Consider the following 16,779-nt stretch of genomic DNA (forward strand, 5'->3'; position numbering starts at 1 on the left):
GTAGACCCTTCCCGCTACAGCAGTACCCCGGCTGGCTCAGTGGGCAGTACCAGCACTTTCCTACGTGCAGAGGTGCCTGTGTTGTGGACAAGTGATATTTCTGAATCTAGGACAAAGGTTGCACAGTGATTTTCCTGGAGGGACCAGGCAAGTCACTGGCTACTGCTGGAGAGGGATGGGGTCTTCCTCGTGGGGGTCTCTGTAGGCTGCAGCAGGTAGGAGTGTCCTCATGCTGTTTTCTGGAGATGCAGGTAAAGTGTGTCCAGTTTGAAACCTTGGCAACAAATCAAAAGAGTGCTCATGTCAAAAATCAAAACAGCTACATGGAGCCCAAGCCAGTGGCTGACCTCTGCTCTGGATATTTCTCCGTTGGTCCTCTTTTCCCAAGTCACAGAGCAAGAAAAGTTGGAGGAAGCTGGACGGTGCCACTGAAAGCACTTTAATACTTCATTAAGTCATTGCTTCTCTGAAGCCAGAGTTCTGGAAGTGATAATGATTAACATGGTACAAAGCCCCAGAGCTTTCCAAAGGGGTGCTGGGGTCCACTTCCTTGACTAACCCCTTGGGGAGACGGGACAGGAATAGCATGTCCAAGGTCTGGGGCTTGGAGGCAGGTGGTGTCACTGGGACTCAGCCCAGAACGGCTTCAGAGCTTCAGAGCTGTGCTCCCAAGCTGCGTGCTGAGCTCTTCACTAGCCAGCGCTCCTGCCTCTCGCCTCAGGCCAGTGCACAATGGAGCAGCCCCTGGCTTTCGTGCTTTTTGACCCTCTTCAGTCAGCCATGACAGGGAGGATCCCGTCTATCATTCCATGAACTGTGCCCAAACCCAGCAGAGCGTGAAGTCAAGACCACAAACAGCGGCTCCCCTGACCATGTTCTTGGTGTGGGGTGCGTCGGTGTGAGGGGCTCTTGCCATGACCATACTAGCCACCGGTCATGGTCCTGCCTTTATTTGGGATGCAGGGTTAAGAGCTGAGGGCTTGATGTTGCCTCGTTATTCAGGGGTTCTAGAAGGATGAGAAGTGGGGGAAATGACACCTGGATGAAGGGCAGACCAGTGAAGGGTGGGTGATTGGGGATACTGGTTCCCTGGGGGAACCTGAGAAGCTGCCACAGGGACACTGGGTGTCAGCAAGGTGCAGGGGGCACCCAACCAGATGCCACAGTGATCATTTCCAGCTGGGGGTGAAGTTGTCCATGTTGAACCTTTTGTGTTGAAATTAAGAGGCGTTGTAACTGCTCAGGCCATTCCCCAGGCAATTGAGACTATCTGTCATTTTAACTATTCAGAACCTGACCCACACCTCTCCTGACGGGAAACAGTTAAGCACAGCTTACTGACACTGCTGATGGTAGCCATCTGTCGTGAGAAACTTCTTCCCTAGGAAGATGCGACCACATGTCTGGTCACCCCAGATGGGGCACAGACAACAGACCGAAGCGGGATTGCACTAAACACGCACACATGCACACACACCACACACACACTCTTCATTTACTCCCTGGGTGGTTTGCTCACTTGTGTCTCTCTGAAGCCTCTTTTAGGATGCCTGCAACCCCCCCATGTCTGTCTGGGCCACCTGAATGTCCTGCACCCCTGAGCCTCTGTGACCCCAGAGCCCACAGGAAGTTGGGAAAGAAACTAGGCCAGCTCCTTCAGGCTGGAGTCAGACCTCAGGAGGGGACTTGGACCCTATTTCCGTTTGCCAGGGGGACAGCCGCTACAACTTATGCTTCACAAACGTCTTCACTGCCATCCTGGACTATTTCCTAGTGAATTCAGAGCCTGCCTGAGCTGCACAGGGAGACCTTATCTCAAAAATCCCAGGGCTGCAGGAATCCCAGTGACAGAGTATTTTTGCCTAACATGTGCAAGGCTGTTAGTACAAATGAATAAATAAACAGAAAGTTCTTTGCTTTTTTATTTTTGGCATGTGCATGTGTGTGTGGTAAGCATGCATGTGTATAAGCATATTTATGTGTGTGGGTGCATGTGTGCTGGTATATGTGCGTGTGCGTGCGCACATGTGTGTAGAAGCCAGAGGACAACCTTGGTGCTAATCTTCGGTACACTCTCCAGTCCCTTCTTCTTCTTCTTCTTTTTTTTTTTTTTTTTTGTTTTGTTTTTTTGAGGTAGGGTCTCTCTCTGGCCCAGGCTGGCCTGGAATTCACTATGTAGTCTCAGGCTGGCCTCGAACTCACGGCAGTCCTCCTGCCTCTGCCTCTGCCTCTGCCTCTGCCTCCTGAGTGCTGAGACCAAAGGCGTGCACCACCACGCCCACCTCCAATCCCTTCTTCTGTCAGGTTGTCTCATTGGCCTGGATCTCATGAACTAGGCTAAACTGGCTGGCCACTGAGCTCCAGGGATCCCTCCATTTCCACCTTCCCAGCACTGGATTTCAGGTACCCAGATATCTGGCATTCTCCCATGGGTACTGGGGATCCAACAAGGTGCTCATGCAAGCACTTTACCGATGGAATCGCCTCTCCAGCGCTCCTGCTTTTCTCATCTGGTCTCATGGCTCTCTGGACACACACTTCTGCTCCCGTGGAAGGGGGAATGCGTGGGGTGAGGGTGAGGCTGCATGGGCACTGCTAGTGAGTGAGAGAGGTGGTGGCATCAAACTTCCTGACCTCGAGGTAGGTGGCTGGCATGACTACACTTCTCTCTGCCTGAATGGCAGTGACAGCCTCGGCAGTGGGAACTCCTTTTCCCAACCCTGGTATTCTTAACGACGGTACCCACGAGGCATCTAATTGGTCTTCAGTGTTTGAAACAGCTGAGGCTGCATGAGAAAGATTAGTCTTGATGTGTTGAAGTGAAAAATTTGGTCTATGAGGAGGTCAAGATGTTGGCTTCCTCTTGCACACAGGCTCACATGTCTAGGCGTCCCAACTCTGGCTGCAGATTCTAGGGTCCTCCTCCTCCTCATTCTTCCTCCCCGCAGCTCCTCAGCTGCAGCTTCCTAGCCCCCTCCTAGCTCCTCCGTGCCACACTCGGGCCCATTTCTGGAGGGTACCTCACTTCGGATGCACCTGTGGCCAGTACTTGTCCTCTGGGGCCGCACGATCCCCAATGTCATGGTGAGTTTGTGCTCCTCCCCTCTCACTTGGGGACTTTGCCTCCCCTGTGCTCTATCTTTTTTTAAAAAACATATTATTTATTTATTTGTTTGAGAGAGAGAAAGAGGCAGAGAGAGAGAAAAAGAGAGGGAGAGAATGGGCATGCCAGGGCGTGTAGCCACTACAAATGGACTCCAGATGTGTACACCCCTTCCTGTATCTGACTTATATGAGTCCTGGGGAATCAAACCGGGATCCTTTGGCTTTATAGGCAAACACCTTAACTGCTAAGCCATCTCTCCAGTTCCTGCTATCTTTTTTTTGTCTGAGTTCTCAGAGTTTGTTTCCCTGGGAGTTCAGACTGAGGAGGGCAGGGCTGGCCATCTCATTCTCTCCCTCCACCCCACAGCCTCGAAGCCCAACTTGCTTTCTCCCACTGAACAGACTCAAGGGTTCCACTACTGAGGACACTGGAGTCCCCAGTACCCCATTCCTGTTCCCGACCTTAACAGCAGCGGGCATGGAGTCTAGCAGACGAGCTCGGCCGTTCTGCACCTTCTGAGGGGCAGACATGGAGGTGGAAGGTTCTGGGCCTTCATGCTGCTGCTGTGTTCCCATGCACTTCAGATCAACCTTCGACATTTTTCCAAGGAATGTTCTCTGGCCATTTGCCAACAGTCTGTCAGGATGTTATAGACTAAACTACCCTTCCGCAATTAGACTGGACTTTAGCTGTTCTTGAAAGATGAGTTTAGAGGTAATTTTCTAATTACCAACAGTTGTCAGACACAGAGACAAAGGACTGGGGGGCCTCTGCCTTGGCACACCGGAGCCCGCAGTGCAACGGGGGCAGCTCGGCTTTGGTGATAAATGCAGCGAGGCAGCAGCTCAGAAACCAATTAGCTTTCGACTTCTTTAGCTCATGGGGCGGGGGGCACAGCGCCTGCCCGGCAGCGTTAACTGCTGCAGAGTGGAGTTCAAACAGGGCCAGCCCAGGAAGTTGAGCTAGTGGAACTGATGAAGGGACGCGCTTCAAGGACGTGCCCGTTCTCAGCCATCTCCACGCGTCCATCTTCATTTGATGGAGAGCTTTGGAGTTTGCATCGCCAGGACCCACGTTTAGGATGTAACAGCTGCCGATGGCTGTTCTAGCTCGTAATGCCTGGAGGTGTCACCAGTGCATTCCCCATAGAACTTTCACCTGCAGGGGAAAGTTTTTCTGAAGAGCGGCTATATGTAAAACTGTCGAACTCGGGCCTAGGGATGTTTATAAGGTGGGTTTTGTGTTTTACCTGCCTTTGTTTGTGTGACTTTTTTTTTTTTTTTTCCTAGTAAAGGAATTGAATCCAGGGCTTCTCACTCATGAGGCAAGTGCTCTCCCACTGAGCTATGTCCCGGGCCTCCTTCCTACTTTTTATTTTGAGACAGAGTCTCCTTGAGTTGCCCAGGCTGACCTTGAGCTTGTGATTCTCCTGCCTCAGCCTCCCAAGTTGCTGGAATGACAGGCCTGTGGCACAAGACCTGGCTGAGGTTTTGCTTTGTTAACTGATAGACTTGGTCTGGGGTTGATGTCACAGGGTCACTAATGCCACAGAAGGCCTAGGGGTCAGCTTGGTGCTGTTTATTGGCTCGGGGCCCAATTTGCAACTCTTAAGTGCCAGGAGCATGAGTTTTTCAGAGGCATCAGCCAGGGGGCCAGCTTCTTACTACACAACAATGGCGCCAACTCTCTAGGGAGACCGAGGCCAACTGGTCATCAGGGTGCCCTGTCCTTTGCAGCGACTGCTAGAGACATGATTCCTTCTCAACTGCTCTGCTTGGCTGGGGAGCAAGGCTTAGTCTGGAAGGCTGGTCCTATCTTCACAATGACCTCTTGAGCCTCGGTCTCTGCAAACTAATGATGCTTCCTCCAGTGAAGGTTGTCAGAGGATTCCAATGGATGCGTATGTGCGCTGCTGTCTGCAAGCCATCGCTCTGAAGAACTGTGTAAAGTGGGCCAGGCAGGTACGGTGACAGCGAGCAGAGACTTGGAGTCAGCCTGTGGATCCCGTCTCTGTGGCACAAGCAGCTCCAGACGTCTAGGATTCGGTGTCTAAAACCCACCCTGGGTCCCCATGCCATCGCCCTCCTCAGCTCGGCAGTGCAGCTGGTTATCATATGAGCTGCCGTGGGGAACACGCCTCTGCGGTGACTTCCGGGCCTGGACTTGAGGAGGACACCCATGCGGGAAGCTGCCTTGTCTCTAGGAGCACACGTGGTCATGGGAGCAGCCGGGACACACTGGCCGTGAAGCAGAAGAGGCAGGCGGTGAGCGGCTGTCGCTGAGCATCGAGGGGGACAGCGGAGGCCTTCTCAGGGACTGATGCTGTGGATTCATTCTCTGTCATTCAGGTTGTCCTGGGCGCTCAAGAATGCTCTGTGGTGTTTCTGGCCTCTACTCACCGGGTAACTATAGCAGCAGCAGCTGTGACTACCAAAGGTGTCCCTGGACATGACCTGTGACCCTGGCAGGGAACAGAATTACCCTGGATTAGAACCACTGATCTAGAGGAATATTTCACCTTGACCCCAAACTGACATAGACTCTTCCCTGCCCAATGTGCTATTTTGATTTGCCTTTCTCCAAACATCACACACACACACACACACACACACACACACACACACACACACACACTTTTGTCCACTGGAGACAAAGGCTGAGTGGTTACTAAGAACAGGATTTGGGGCATCATCTAATGGGGAACAAGGCTCAACTTCTCCCTGTAGGAAACCTCAGACTTCTATTCACCCCCTTCTTAGTACCCCTTGACTGTTGTGGGTACAGCACATTGGTCCAGCTGACCACCTTCTGAGCTGGTCTGCAGCAGAACACTGCTTGGCCTCAAGGTGAAGAGACTTCCACAGCGAATCACTGCTCCTGAGAGCACAGGCCCATGCTATCTAATAGAATCATATTGTTGTAGGCAGGGGTGAACCACTCTGGCCCTCAGGCTCCCATGCAAATGGCAATGGTGCCATTCCCTACAGTGGGGTGCTGGTGAAGGGACCAAGACTCTCTGGACTCTTTTTCTATCCACTCCTCTGAACGATAAGTTGATCCCAAGCTCCAAGGCCGCTCACCCCAAGAGCATTTGAAGGACAGTATTTCCTCGCACGTATGTGTCTAGACTTAAGTGCTTCACTGTATTATCTCAATGGCTATATTTGTCTGCGTTACTGTCCAATTTAAAATGCTGAGTGTTTTACCCACAGAGCTCAGTGGCCTGGAAATCTCTCTATCATGACCGGAATGGTCTATTTCATTATCATCATTTAAACTGATGTCTGAGAAGGCCTGGCTGAATGAGTAAAAGTTCAAATTGCTTTCCAATTAAAAAAAAAGACATTTGGTTACTTTTTGAGCCAGCAAGAATAGGACTAGGAGACTATGACTTAGTAAAATTCTTTAGGGAAATGGGAAAGAGACATCAGAGTGATCCAGAGCTCTTTGCAAGGTTAATATTGACCGCACCCACAAGGATTTGTATCTCTAATCCCTGCTCCACTCGATGCACTTAAAAACATCTTGTGCTTTTTAAAGCCATTTCAAGAGGCACCAGAAATCCTGTTGACAGTGTTAATTTGCTTAGCAAAGGCTTTCTTAAAGATATTAAAGGGTAAACTTTAACCTGGCCCCTATCAGGATGACTATAAATTAGAAGTGTTCAGATCAATGAGTTTTGCTTGGCGCACATCCACTGTGTGTCCTTAACACGCGTAAGAGGTGTCTACACTGCTGGCGAGTGCAAGGTTGACATCCTGGCTCTCTCTCTCTTTCTTTTCTTTCTTTCTCTTTCTTTCTTTCCTTCCTTTTTTCTTTTCCTTTCTTTTCTTTTTTTTAAATACAAATTCATATAATTTTTATTTGTACTTTAAAATTTAAACAATTTGCTGGGAACATCCTTTTTGAGGCAACGTGGTCTTTTTTGAATTTGAACCTATTTAAAACTTCATGATAGGCTCACTAATTCCTTTTTTTTTTTTTAAGAGCAATCAATACGTTAGCTAAAAATAGCCAACTTAATGATTACTTGTGACACAGACTTGATTATGTGAGTCTAGAGAGCCGCCCCACTTCTGTGGCCCTGGTAGAGGAAGGGGTCTTTGTGAGTTTTTCTCTGTGGGTTCCACTGAGTTCATGACAATGGAGATGGACACATGGTACTCATAGCGATCCAGCATCTGAGCAATCTTCTTCCGAGACACACCGTGCTTATTCCTCTTTTCTAATTCTTCAGGATCAAATTTCCACCAAGTTTCAGGTTCATGAAACTCTACTCTGTATCCTTTTCCTATAGCCATTTCCACATATGGTTTCATTTCCCAAGCTTGTGTATTAGTATTGTCAATTATAACTGGAGATCTCCCCTGATTGATAGCCTGTTTCGCTCTGTTCTGGTTCCAGTCATGGGTATCACCAAGTTGATTAACATTATACCTGTACCCATCTTGATGGTGAAAATAGTCATCAGTGCTGAACACAATGCCATCACGACTCTGACCAAGCAGAATTCGAGACAACGTTGTTTTCCCAGAACCAGGCAGACCTCGCAAAAGAATAAGTAACTTCTGCAATTTATTTAACTTTTCCTCCTGAAGCTGCTGGTTCACAAACCCATCTGTTCCATTATGTTTGTCCAAGAAAGGATCTTTCCAATATCCTTCTCTGATTTCACAGAAACCATTGGTTACATATGCATCCTGCACACTGTGGCCATTTCTAGAGGGATGTGCACTACTGCTATTCTCAGTATAGTTACTGTATTCATTGCTGTGATCAAAAGTCAAACAATTCCTGTTATCCAGGTAACTATTTACACAACACCCATTTTGCATCCGAGAGTCATCTTGGGCATGAAAAATGTTTGGTGGTGGATGTGGTGGAGCACTGAATCTTTGAATATTTAGATGATAGTTCAAACTGGGAGGAGGAACATGGGGTATGATAAAAGGACGCACTGACGGCCATTCGGGTCTGAAGGGAGGAAATGAAAAATCACAGAACGTGGGTATTGGTGGTTCAACGCAGGGGTATTTGCCTGGCTCATTCTCAAAGTACTGTTGATAGCCACTTCCTGCATCAGAGCTCAGGACATCATTATAGCCCTGATACTGTGGAATGACTTGTTCCTGAGCAGGCTCCGGCTCCTTGCAGGTGTCTTGTGAAGCATCTTTTTCATTTTCAAGCTCTTCAATTTCTTTATAAAACTGGGATAATTCTGTGCCAAGCTCTGATTTTTTTTTTTTTTTTTTTTTTTTTTTTTTTTTGGTTTTACGAGGTAGGGTCTCACTCTGGTCCAGGCTGACCTGGAATTAACTCTGTCATCTCAGGGTGGCCTCGAACTCACAGTGATCCTCCTACCTCTGCCTCCCGAGTGCTGGGATTAAAGGCGTGCGCCACCACGCCCGGCAAGCTCTGATTTTTTTGAGTTAAATGTCTGTTTCTCCTCCCGTCTTCCTTTGCCATTGGTACTATTGAGAGTGTCTGTTTCGTTCTTCCTTTTATTACTCTTTTCTCCGCGGGGGAGGGGGGTTGTAAATGGGTCCTATGAATGCCTTACTTGTACTATATGTCATCATTGCTGCATATTAATGGAGGGTTTCCATCCCGTAACACTTTTGAATCAACAGCTTCAATAACATCTGGTCTATCGCCAGGCACCTCATCATGAGTAGGGTTTAGGAATTCTGAAGTTCTCTTACTGTCCTCCTGTGAACTACATCCTCTGACATCAGTGACAGTCATGGGGACCCAACTATTTCCAGTTTTCTCTTGGATTCTGTGGATATCTGGACCACCATGATGGGGGAAAACACGGGCATCTGCAGTTGACTTCAGCTTTTTATAGCATGGTTCACTTGTGAGTTTTTCTCCAGGTCCCAAGAACTTAGCTTCAACTTCACTATAAGGCATCTCAAGCTGGAGAGATGGCTTAGCGGTTAAGGTGTTTGCATGCAAAACCAAAGTATCCCGGTTCAAGTCTCCAGGACCCACGTAAGCCAGCTGCACAAGAGGGCACATGTGTCTGGAGTTCACTTACATTGGCTGGGTGCCCAGGTGCACCCATTTTCTCTCTTCCCCCTCTTTTAAATAAATAAATATATTAATTAATTTTTTAAAATATATAATTATTTTAAAAGTAAATACCTCCAGGTAAATACCTCCAGGCCAGCCTAGGCTAGAGTGAGACCCTACCTTGAAAAACAACAACAATAATAAAATAAATACCAAGCCAGGCGTGGTGGCCTACTCCTTTAATCCCAGCACTCGGGGACAGAGGTAGGAGGATCACCATGAGTTCGAGGCCACTCTGAGACTCCATAGTGAATTCTATGTCAGCCTGAGCTACAGTGAGACCATGTCTTGAAAAACCAAAAACAAAACAAAATAAAAGAGAGACCTCAAGAGAATCCCTTTCTTTTCTTTTCTTTCTTCCTTTTTCTTTTTTGAGGTAGGGTCTCGCTCTAGCCCGGGCTGACCTGGAATTCACTGTGTCGTCTCAGCCTGGCCTTGAACTCAAGACGACCCTCCCACCTGTCTGCCTACAGAGAGTGCTGGGATTTAAGGCGTGCCCCACCGTGCCCAGCTTATGACACTGTGTTTTATAGGTACCTCACACACACCTTGGAATGGGGGACACTCATTTTTAATTCTGTCCTGTTCACCTGTTGAATTTCCACTGGCCAGTAGATAATTTTGGAAGGATGTTTTAATTATTTTAAATTGGGAAAAGGGGTTTTAGTGGGAGTGGGAAGAGGATAAGAGAGGGGTAAATGTGTAATATAAACAACATACCGTGATCATACCCCTCCCACCACTTCCCCCCCGAGTCCCCCCTCCACTGGATTCCTTCTTTTTTTCCAGCTAGTCTCTCTTCTATTATGTTTTTACATTTTATTTTATTTATTTATCAGAGAGAGAGAGAGAACAAGAATGGGCATGCCAGGGCCTCGAGCCACTGCAAACGAACTCCAGACACACATGCCCCTTGTGCATCTGGCTTATGTAGGTCTTGGCTCTTACATTCTTTCCATCTCTTCTGCAATTATCCTTGAGCCTTGGAGGTTGTGATAGAGATGTCTCACTTAGTGCTAAACACTCCATCGTCACGTCTCAGCATTTTGGTGAGTTTTGAGTTTCCCCAGTGGTCACCGCCATCTGAAAAGAGAAGCTTCTCTAACAGAAAGTGTGGAGAAATGTTTAATAAGAACAAAATACATTCTATGGGGCTGTAGAGATATCTCAGTGGTTAAAGGCACTTGCTTGCAAAGTCTGACAGCCAGGTTTGTTCCCCATTTTTATTTTTATTTTCAGAGATAGAGAATAGGTGCACCAGGGCCTCCAGCCACTGCAATCACACTCCAGATGTGTGCATCACCTCATGCACATGTGAGACCTTGTGTGTTTGCATCACTGTGCATCTGGCTTATGTGGGACCTAGAAAGTCCTTAGGCTTCTCAGGCAATGCCTTAACCGCCAAGCCATCTCTCCAGCTTTGATTGCCCATTTTTAAAAATTTATTTATTTGAGAGGACAGACACAGAGAGAAAGACAGATAGAGGGAGAGAGAGAGAATAGGTGTGCCAGGGATTCCAGCCTCTGCAAACGAACTCCAGACGCATGCGCCCCTTTGTGCATCTGGCTAATGTGGGACCTGGGGAACTGAGCCTCGAACCAGGGTCCTTAGGCTTCACAGGCAAGCGCTTAACCGCTAAGCCATCTCTCCAGCCCTGATTGCCCATTTTTAAAGTTTTTTATTGACAACTTCCATGACTGTGAATAATATCCCATTGTAATTCCCTCCCTCCCCTCATTTTACCCTTTGAAATTCCACCCTCCATCATATCCCCCCTCTCATTTTTTGATTTGATTTCCCACAGAAATCCAGATGCGCAAAGTTGTGCGTGCATCTGGAGCTTGTATGCAGGGTTAAGAGGCCCATGTGTGCCCATACTCTCTCTTTCTCAAACATAAATTTAAAAAGCCCTATACACGCATCACATTATTAAAAAGTAAAATAAGGGCTGGAGAGGTGGCTTAGCAGTTAAGGCGCCTGCCTACAAAGCCTGAGAACCCAGGTTCCATCTCTCACGGGATCCCATGTAAGTCAGATGCACAAAGGTGATGCAAGCTCAAGGTTGCACCTGCCCACTAGGTGGCGCAAGCATCTGGAGTTTGTTTGCGGTAGCTGAGGCCTTGGCATGCCAATTCTCTCTCAAATTAAAAATGAAGAGAGAGAGTGAGAGAGAAGGGCCACCTGGATTACTCACACCAGCCCTCACATGGAAATAGGGCATGCGAATATATATCTCAGCCAAAGTATAATGGGGTGTGGTGAGAAACCATGGGCACGAGGGAGTTATGCAAGTGAAGGGAGAGAGAGAGAGGTTCTACTGATCACAAAGTGGGAAACCGGATGTCTTTAAATAATTATTTCTAATCATGAAAATTAGGATCTGGGGGCGGGGGGGGGCAAGGCTTTGCTGGGTATATTGCTTTTTAATATTTTCTTTATTTATTTGAGAGAGTAAGAGGCAGATAGAGAGAGGGAAAGAGAGAGAGAGAGAGAATGGGAGTGCCAGGGCCTCTAGTACTCCAGATGCATGTGCCACCATGTGCATCTGGCTTATACAGGTACTGGGGAATCGAACCTGGGTCCTTTGGCTTCATAGGCAGGAGGTTTAACTGCTATGGCATCTCTCCAGCCCTCATGTTTGTTTTTATGTCCAGTGGATCCAGAAGACATCAACTCCTGGGAAGGTGGTTAGCTGGCCTCACTCCAGATAACCGTGTTTTGAAGCCCTTCTTGACTTAGCATTTTTAGCCAGAACTTCATGCTCATAAGGAGTGATGGTGTGCTGGGGTTTAGGAGCCTAGAGATGAGGCTCCAGGATCAGGTATGCCCCTTAACCTCTCAAGGGTATGGTAAGTGATCCATGGGTCTCTTTCTGTCTTTTCAACCCTTTAATACAAGATTTTCTTCCCATCTACTTCCTTCCAGCAAATTCCATGTCGATAACTCTCTTACAGGCAATTTCTTATGTTGCATAACTTCAGATGTTTCGTATCTTGAGTGGAGCATCTTTCAAAAAATGTTCCCAGGTGCTCTTAAAGTGGTCCTTTGAGGGTGTGAAAACACTTAGGAGCCCTGCGCACGGCCACAGGAAGCTGAACCTTGGCCTCTTTTCTTGGGTACTGAAGACGCAGTCATGTGGTCAAGTCCAGATTACAAAGGGGAAAGTCCTGACTTTTGTCTTGGTCCAGGATCTGCCCAGGGGACCAATGTATCACCTTGCTTCCCTTCTCAAGTCCTGTTTATCTCTCTTGTTTTGATTCCAGGAGACCTGAGCATATTTGATTAAGCGATTGGTTGTGTGGAAAACCAGGCCACAGGGCTTGGGGCAGCCAATAAGTCAGCTCTGCCGTGCCATGGCCACACGGGTTCGAACAGACACTGACTTCAGAAAGTTAAGGAGTGAGGAGGCTGCTGAGGAGGAAAGAAAGTGGCAGAGGAGTTATGTTACAGCAGTAAAGGTTAGAGATGAATCAGAAGACCAAGGTAGGAAACCAAGTAATAAAATAAGTGTGTAATAGTGGGTTGCCAAGCAGACAGTGGGCTAATACGAATGTGACAGGTGAATGCAGTGAGGAGGCTGAGCGAAGAAACGAGTGGGTGACGTGGAAAAATAAAGAGAGAAATAATAAAAGCCAACACAAAGGGGGAGAGCTGGGGAGCCTGTCACTTTGTCTTAGGAGAAATTAAGAAGCCAGACAAATTATAAGTGTACTTGCACTTGGATACATGATCAGACAGTCTGGGAGTGGAGCTCCAGGGAGGGGTCCTGTGAGTGGCTTCAGCCGACTCAGTCTGGGAGCAGCCAGGAGTTGACAAAGTTTGCCGGGGTGATGCTTGGGGAGCAGGGAGGGAGACCCCATCTCCTTGATCTTCCCGCTCAGAACGAGGACAGTAAGTCAGTCGACATTAGCTCGACCCTCTGGCTGCCGCAGACAGCCTTGCAGCAGGCGCGCACTGTATTTCACATGGAGAAACTGAGGCCAGACATCTGTAGCAGGTCACACACGTGGAGGAACTCTGGCTTCTGACCTCCCAGCCCCTTCCTCCTTAGGGCTCCTTCCAAAGCCATCAGGTGTCTGGCTGGGGACACAGCCCCAGGGAGGGGACTTCATGGGCTCCTGGAGCTGAATGACCTTCTACGGGAGGGCGGCCTCCTCCCTGGCTTCTGGTCGCCTCTTTCCTCTCCGCTAGAAAAGGTTCCATCAGGCTCCCCTCACTGCTCAGCCAGGGCCCAAGTCGCCCTGAGTCGCAGGAATGAACTGAACGGCGCTCTGCCACTCGGGTGCAGTTCAGATCAGCTCTGGGGTGGTTGTAGTGACAGGAGTGAGGACCCAGGAAACCCCTTCGTGCAGTCAGCCAGTCACAGACCCAAATGAAAGGAAAGTACCTCTATGCTGTGACCAACACCAGTAACCTCCCCGGGGAACAACCTGCAGGGACAGCCACTGGTCAGGACAGAGAGCTGGGGCCTGGCCCCTGGAACGGCCTGACGAAGAAGCCCTGGGTTGGTCTTGGCCCAGCGTCGTGGCGCTGGAGGCACAGGTAGGAGGATCGCTGTGAGCTAGAGGCCATCTTGGAACTACAGAGTGACTTCCAGGTCAGCCTGGGCTAGAGTGAGGCCCTACCTAGAGCACCCCCCCAAAAAAAGCCATAAAGAAGCCCTGGAGGCACCAATAGTCAGCCCCAGATAAGAAAGATCCAGAAATACAGATTATTTCGGCAGCAAGGCTGACCCACCTTTTCCCATTTGGGGGAAGGGAAGGAAAAAGACTGCAATCCTAATTGAGGGTCCTAACCAGACTGACGGCCTCTCCTTTGGACCAATCAAACTTCCTTCTTTGTTCTCCAACATACATAAACCAGAGAGCTATTTGACAACCTGTTCAGGCCCCCTGTCTGCTCAGAGCTTTTTTTTTTTGTGTTTGGTTTTTTGAGGTAGGCTCTCACTTTAGCTCAGGCTGACCTGGAATTCACTCTGTAGTCTCAGGGTGGCCTCAAACTCACAGTAATCCTCCTACCTCTGCCTCCTGAGTGCTGGGATTAAAGGCGTGCGCCACCACGTCTAACTGCTCAGAGCTTTTTTATTCTTGCTTCTTTATAAACTTACTATGAGTTTTGTCTCTAAACTCATTTTCTCTGTGTCATAAAGTTCCTCCTGTTAAACACATCTTTGGTTATCTGTGAGATTCATTCTTTTTTTTTTTTGCTTATTTTATTCATTTGGGAGAGAGAAAGAGAGAGCAGAGAATGGGTGTGTCAGACCCTTCAGCCACTGCAAATGAACTCCAGATGTATGCGCCATCTTGTGCATCTGGCTTACATGGGTCCTGGGGAATTGAACCTGGGTCCTTAGGCTTTGCAGGCAAGTGCCTTAACCGCTAAGCCATGTCTCCAGCCCTGTGAGATTCATTCTTGAGTTTTACGAGACAAAGGACCTAGAGTCTCTGACTCAGGAAAGCACTGGTGACCACTGAGTCGGGCACCTTAGTTCCTGAGTCACCCACCTAAGAGCTGATACAAGGCTTTGATGCTCTCATAGAAACCCGTGGCAGTGTGAGAGGGTTCTGGAGGCTTGCCCCAGACCTGACCTGGAGCCTGTGCGTTCTCAGAGCAAGGAGGGATCCGTTGCTCTTCCAGAAGTTTCTTTTCAGGTCTCAAAAGTTGTGATCTAATGAAGGAAGGGACATTTCTTTTGAAATCAACCAACCCCTAAGCTGGCATTGGCGGAGCGATGGGTCTGTGCATGGTGCAGTGTGCTTTTCTCCCTATGGCCCAGAAACAAGACGTTAGCGTGTGCTCGAGAAGCCAGCAGCCTCTGGGCAGGCTCCTGGTGAAAGAAACAAACACCTGGCAAAACAATGGAAGCTTCTAGAGCACCGTCCAGGACTAGCTAATGTTTCATGAGCACAATAGAAGGCTTAATTTGTTTTCAGAGGGGTAATCTTATTATCTTGTAATGCAAAAAAGGTAAGATAAATTCCCTATTATTTCATAATAACCGTCTAAGTTTTATAATGCCACATTGCTGTAATAACCAGCCGCAGCGAGTGATGAATATGTAATTGCCTTTCTTCCACATTAGCATATTGTAATTTACCGCCTCCATTGTTGGAGATTTGGTTTTTTTTCTCCTTAATTTCAGCACTTTCAATATTGATAAACCCTGCATTCTTTTCTAAAGTGGCGCAGATGTAAACTTCTGCCATCGGCCTGTATTTCTGCCATCACCTCTCTTTTCAGATGGTAAATTACCCTGAAAGGTTTATTGAATAAATTCATTCATAATGACCAGGGAAGGGTCTCATCAGAGCAGCGCGTGTTGGGGGTGCTCAGCTGGCCTGGGGCGGATGGCAACTGATGGACTTATGATAAAAGATGAACTTGTGCCCCCCACATGCAGTCCTCCTGACTCCTAAGAGGTTTGCTAGCCTGGTTGTGTGTGTGTGCCAGGGTTGGGGGGCGCGGGCAGGAAGTTATTGTTTGATTTCAGAAACATAAATGAATTAATTGCTGAGAGGAAATGGATGCTGGCTTCATGCTTTGGAGCTGGGGGGGGCACTCATGGCGGGCATCACACTCAGCACAATGGGGTGAGGGCAACTGTGCCCTGGTAGAGACTGTTACATCCTTCTCAGAGTTGGGAAGAGTCTCACCCTGTGAGCAGTGCTCATCCCACAAAACCTCAGGGGTGCAGAGGCTCCTCAGGGGGGTTCTCAGGAGCTGGGGACAGGCCTTCGCTGGGTCAGGCCACTCTGCAGGAAGTGGAGTATCTCTGACCCTTGACCTCTCAATGTTCATAGCACTCTTGTGTCTCTGTGACAACCCCCAAACTTCCACGCATTCCCAAAGGATCCTGGGGAGGCTTCTGCTTTTGGGAGGGGTGGTCAGAGTCACACTCTGCCAAACCCTGCTGTTAATGCAGGCAAAGCCCCCTTGTCCCTCTTGAATCAGCTGCTTGACTGCCTTACAGTCAGTCACCTAACACAGTGCCAACCCTGGCAAAACATTTTTTTAATTATGGGATTTTGTTTCATTTCATTTTTATGTTTTTGGTTCATGTATGGATGCCATGGGTATGCATATTTGTATATGTGTGGACACACTTCAGTGTGTATATATGTATGAATGTGTGGAGGCCAGAGTCAATGTCAAATATCTTCCTCAGTCACTTGCCCACCTGACTTTTTTTAAAAAATTTTTTATTTATTTATTTGAGAGCGACAGACACAGAGAGAAAGACAGATAGAGGAAGAGAGAGAGAATGGGCGCGCCAGGGCTTCCAGCCTCTGCAAACGAACTCCAGACGCGTGTGCCCCCTTGTGCGTCTGGCTAACGTGGATTTGGGCTGGAGAGATGGCTTAGCGGTTAAGCGCTTGCCTGTGAAGCCTAAGGACCCTGGTTCGAGGCTCGATTCCCCAGGAACCACGTTAGCCAGACGCACAGGGGGCGCACGCGTCTGGAGTTCGTTTGCAGAGGCTGGAAGCCCTGGCGCGCCCATTCTCTCTATCTGCCTTTCTCTTTGTGTCACTCTCTGATAAATAAATAAAATTAAACAAAAAATGTTTCAAAAAACACTTTATTTGACAGAGAAAGAGGG

At 48.3% G+C, this 16,779-nt stretch overlaps 1 protein-coding gene across 1 annotated transcript; it reads right to left on the reverse strand.

The window, feature by feature from the left end:
• Positions 1 to 7,125: 7,125 nt before the first annotated feature.
• Positions 7,126 to 9,019, reverse strand: LOC101617043 (NEDD4-binding protein 2-like 2). Its single transcript, XM_045156907.1, is given in 4 exon segments — positions 7,126 to 8,341; positions 8,527 to 8,618; positions 8,620 to 8,677; positions 8,679 to 9,019. Coding segments are annotated over 4 exon segments (1,707 nt in total).
• Between the last annotated feature and the right edge of the window lie 7,760 nt (positions 9,020 to 16,779).

Source organism: Jaculus jaculus, chromosome 8 (genome assembly GCF_020740685.1).
Source record: "Jaculus jaculus isolate mJacJac1 chromosome 8, mJacJac1.mat.Y.cur, whole genome shotgun sequence".
Classification (NCBI taxonomy): domain Eukaryota; kingdom Metazoa; phylum Chordata; class Mammalia; order Rodentia; family Dipodidae; genus Jaculus; species Jaculus jaculus.